General features: G+C 49.9%; 1 protein-coding gene across 1 annotated transcript; it reads left to right on the top strand.

The window, feature by feature from the left end:
• Positions 1-9: 9 nt before the first annotated feature.
• Positions 10-4,219, top strand: LOC121673063 (doublesex- and mab-3-related transcription factor 2-like). Its single transcript, XM_042046102.1, has 4 exons — positions 10-196; positions 772-1,140; positions 1,230-1,332; positions 2,908-4,219. Exons 2-4 carry the CDS (start codon positions 790-792, stop codon positions 3,963-3,965), a joined length of 1,512 nt encoding a protein of 503 aa, XP_041902036.1. The 5' UTR covers positions 10-196; positions 772-789; the 3' UTR covers positions 3,966-4,219.
• Positions 4,220-4,425: the final 206 nt, after the last annotated feature.

Raw genomic sequence — 4,425 nt, 5'->3', positions numbered from 1 at the left:
ACCCACAGCCGCGCACCGCACGGCCGCCCCGCCACGCAGCCAGCCCCCCGACGGCGCAGCGTCCCGGCTGTCGGGGAGCCTGTCAGCCCCAGGTACGGGGATCGGGACTTCCTTGTCTCCGGCCGGTCTGGGGCAGCGGCGCCTTGCGAACTGCGGGGAGGTGGGGGCTGCCTGCTTCCTGCACCACCTGCCTTTGGTAAGTGCAGTGTGCAGGAGCAAGGACGGGGAGGTCGTGTGGGAGAGCAGGTGAGGGTCTGAAGATGCAGCTTCCGCAGAGAGCTCTCGGAGCTCATACTGCCCTTGGTTGCTGGAGCGGACAGCGGCGATGTGTGAAGTCCAGCTGTCCTCTGCCTGTCTCCCAAGTTTGAACGCAGCTGGCAGGGTTCTCGGGATCCTGTATAAGCAGGACCCTGTGAAGACCTGACAGACTCGTAGCGCTGCAGCCCGGGGCATTGCCCTGGGACGGTTCCTCCCGCATCCTTCGCTGCAGGAGACGCGCTGCTGCCTGCGGCGGGCGATCACAGTTCCCCGCAAGCCGGGGCGGGAGGGAGGGGGTGAGGTGTCCATCGTGGCTAAACTGGGCCCCGCGTGGGTCGTGCGCAAGAGACCCGAGCTGACGGTAAGGGGGAAGACGACATCCCAGGCGGGCTCTGCCGTGACTTCCCGACGGGGGCGCATCTCGGCGGGGCTGCAGGCGGGCACCTCGGAAGCCGGGCGTCCTCTGGCTGCCGTTCCGCCGCGGGGGCGGGAGGCCTGACCCCTCTCTTGCAGCTGCGCCGCCGAGGAGCCATGGCTGAGGAACGCGCCGCCGCCGACTGGGAGATCGACGTGGAGAGCCTGGAAGGGGAGCCGGACGAGGCACCCGGCGCGCCGCGCGGCAGCACCGGCCCGGAGGAGGAAGAGGAGGAGGAGGAAGGCGAGGAGGCGGCGGCGGCGGCTCCGCGTCGGGGCGAACCGCGGAAGCTGAGCCGCACGCCCAAGTGCGCCCGGTGCCGCAACCACGGCGTGGTGTCGTGCCTGAAGGGACACAAGCGGTTCTGCCGCTGGCGCGACTGCCAGTGCGCCAATTGCCTGCTGGTGGTGGAGCGGCAGCGCGTCATGGCCGCCCAGGTGGCGCTCCGACGGCAACAGGCCACCGAGGTGAGGGGGGACGGGAGGCGGCGCGACACGGAGGGACGGGACGGGACGGGCGGCCCCGGTCTGACGGCGCCATTCGATCGGTCTCTTAGGACAAGAAGGGGCTGACGGGGAAGCAGGCAACTCTGGAGCGCAAAGCCGTCTACCAGAGGCACGTCCGAACGCCCAGCCTCTTGGCCAAGAGCATCCTGGAAGGTAAGAGCATCCCCTGCCCCTCCACGGCTGCCTTCGGCCCCGCAGCGGCGCTGGCAGCGGGGAAACTCCGCTTCGCCGCAGGAGGACCCACACCTCCCGCCCGAGGCGCGTCGGCTCGGGAACGCGCGTGAAACGCAGCGTCCTTTCCCGAAATAGGCATTAAAGCGCGGCCCGCTGCCAGCGCCGGGAGACGGAGGCTCCTGCCCTTCGAATCGATGTGGCAGAATTTCAGTTCCGTGCCCCCTCCGCCCAAAATAATGCCTGAAATGCTAGCAACGGTAGTTTGAAATTTGAGTGTTACTGTTACAAGCTGGCAGTCTTTTTACATGGCTGCCCAGCAGTGTTTTGCAGTGCAGGGTAATTTATTCGCGGGTATTTTTGTCAGCAAAGGAGTAAATTGATTCATTTTTCTTTTAATCTGAACGCCTAACGCAGCAGTACCGTTTGCAACATTATCAATAGTAAGAGCTGCATAATCGGGTGCTTAATTTTTTTACTGTCAAAAATATTTACTGTGGAAGAATGACATTTTAAATATCGGTATTTTAGTGAAAGGGTGTATTTCTTTCCCCATACCCTTTTGGGACTGTGCACGTATTTATTCCTATGTCTGCTTTAATTACTTTCCAAACCATATCCCTATAAATCATTGTACTTCTCAATTCAGGTTTTTTTTTTTTTTTTTCTGAAATAGAAAGCTCTTTTCTTTGCCTATGCAAGCTCTGTTAATATTTGGTCCTTTTAGAAACCTCTAATTTACATCTACAGTTCACTCTTCTGAAAACTCTTCTGTATTCTTTCCTCTAATTTATCTTAACTGTCTTTTTCTTTTCTCCTAGTTCTCCTTGGGATATTCTACCATCTCTAGCAGTGTGTACATAGTGATTCATCTTTAGAAAATAGAAAAGACACCAGCTGTAGATATAGGTATCTTCATTGGAAAAGGGGAAACCTTTTTGAGAGGAATGGGGGTGAAAACAGGTAAAATCCTGTTCTCCGGACTCCTGTAAATAGTTCCATTAAGTCAATGGAATTGCTTGTCTGGGTAGAGCAAACAGGATTGGACCTTATCTGTTATATTAAATTAAACCAAGAAGTTTGGTAATTGAATACACTGGAAACTGAATTTCTATGTTTTATTGAAGTTCTAGTTCAGAAGAAATAAAATATTTGAATGCTTTGTATGTGTGTTAAAAGTGAATGGTTATCTCTCTCCTTAAGCCTCATGATGGAATATCAGTCATAATATACAGCGGGGCTTTGTCTTTTTTTTTTTCCCCCCCCTCCCTCTTCGATCTGTTTGTTTGGAACTGCTTTTTAAAAAGTTACAAATCAGCTAGCTTTGAGGGATACTACACGTCAAAAAAGCAGGGCTTGCTTATCTACACCAAGGAACTGAATGTGCCTGATTGCTAAGCCTCTGTGTCATGGTGACTTCTGTAGGAGCTGATGGTGACCAGGGTCTGTGGCAAGTGCACAGTGCTTGGCGGGACTGGCTCATGGAGCTGTTGTACAAACACAGCTTTAATGTTTTTCTTAAGTGGCTTCATTCCTAATACTGCTTTGTTGTTTTAGGTTACCGTCCTATTCCAACAGACTCTTACCTGGGAGGGAATTCACCCTTGCCACCTCCTGTAAGTGACAGGATGAGAAAGAGACGGGCTTTTGCTGATAAAGAGTTGGAGAACATAATGCTAGAGAGAGAGTATAAAGAGAGAGAGATGATGGAAGCTACACAAGCAGCTGCCCTTTTTCTCCCTAACTGTATGGTGCGTGGAGCTGAATACAATTCATATAAAACAGCCTTCAACACTTCTCAAATTGATAATCCAAACAAGGAATTTTCCAATTTTTTACCAACCTGCCTTGATCTAACGATGCAGTATTCAGGACCTAGCAACATGGAACTAATTTCTTCGAATGTCAGTGTAGCTACTACCTACAGGCAGTATCCCCTGTCTTCTAGGTTCTTAGTGTGGCCAAAATGTGGCCCCATTAACGATGCTCTCCTCTACCAGCAATGCCTGTTAAATGCTACTGCTGTACAAGCTCTCAAACCTGGGGCAGGTTGGGATGCCAAGGTCTCACAAAGTCAGGACTGTCCAAACACTGAGCATGACATCATGCCTCCAAAACTGGAAAATTCATTTGTTCTGACTCACACACGAGACATTCAGCAGTCACGTAATGAGATACTGTGCCTTCACCAGGAAGCTCGTGAGAGGTCAGCTTTCTCTCCTCCAAAAAGGACTTTCTCCCAAATTTCTGATAAGGGTTCTCTGTCTCCTCAGGAACAGGCATTAAGCAAGATCAGCAAAAACAGTACCAAACCCGCTCCACCACTGAAGTACAGTGCATTTCAGACACTGTTCCATCAGACATTTCCTGACACTCCAACAGCAGAGTTAAGAATGTCATTTGTGAAGGAGACTTTTGAAGATGCTTCTAAGAAATACAGAGAGTGTGCTGTTAAAGAGAACCAAAAATACAAGTTTACTGCAGACAAATGTGCAAAAGACTTCTTTGGGGTCAAACAGGCCACAACAAAATTTTCAACAACCGAGCCACTGTCATTTTCAGTTGAATCCATCCTTAAACGACCTTCTTCTGCAGTTACTAATGTCTCTGAATGAATAAACTTCCAGAGTAGAGAGTTTCTAAGCTTTGCTTTCTGCAGAATTGCTCCTGCTTGCCTTATATCTTAAAAGATTTTAAAAGAGGAATTTCTGCAATAAATGGTAATGCTTTCTTTTGTTTCAAAGTGATGTACATAACTATGCATGTTTTCTGAAAAACAAATCTAATTTTTTTAAATTGAAACTGCATGTGCAGACTGTAAAGTGTTGTTATTTTAAGCAGCACTTCAAACCATTCAATAAAATGAGTTTACTTACAAGCACAGACTGATCTCTCTCTTGTCTCTATCATCTTGCAGGCAAGTATGCCTTGCTTTCAAAATACAGTTTTTATTCTATCTGCCATTATAACTGTACTTACTATTTAAGTTGCTGGGGTAAGCAGTCATTTCTCCTTTGAACCTCCAGTAACTTTGAGAAGAGGTAACAAGAGTGCATGTAGGCTAGTGTGAGTTCA

Source organism: Corvus kubaryi, unplaced genomic scaffold, assembly GCF_017639235.1.
Source record: "Corvus kubaryi isolate FWS band 111438036 unplaced genomic scaffold, C.kubaryi_AGA036_p1.0 65150, whole genome shotgun sequence".
NCBI lineage: Eukaryota > Metazoa > Chordata > Aves > Passeriformes > Corvidae > Corvus > Corvus kubaryi.
The sequence above is the reverse complement of the archived record's forward strand: the minus strand, read 5'-3'. Positions and strand labels throughout refer to the sequence as shown.

Excerpts from the sequence above, each read along its gene's own strand:
- LOC121673063 (XM_042046102.1), top strand. The coding sequence starts at position 790 with ATGGCTGAGGAACGCGCCGCCGCCGACTGGGAGATCGACGTGGAGAGC. Across the intron at positions 1,141-1,229 it reads GACGGCAACAGGCCACCGAG|GACAAGAAGGGGCTGACGGG; the intron begins GTGAGGGGGGAC and ends TCGGTCTCTTAG. Across the intron at positions 1,333-2,907 it reads GGCCAAGAGCATCCTGGAAG|GTTACCGTCCTATTCCAACA; the intron begins GTAAGAGCATCC and ends TTGTTGTTTTAG.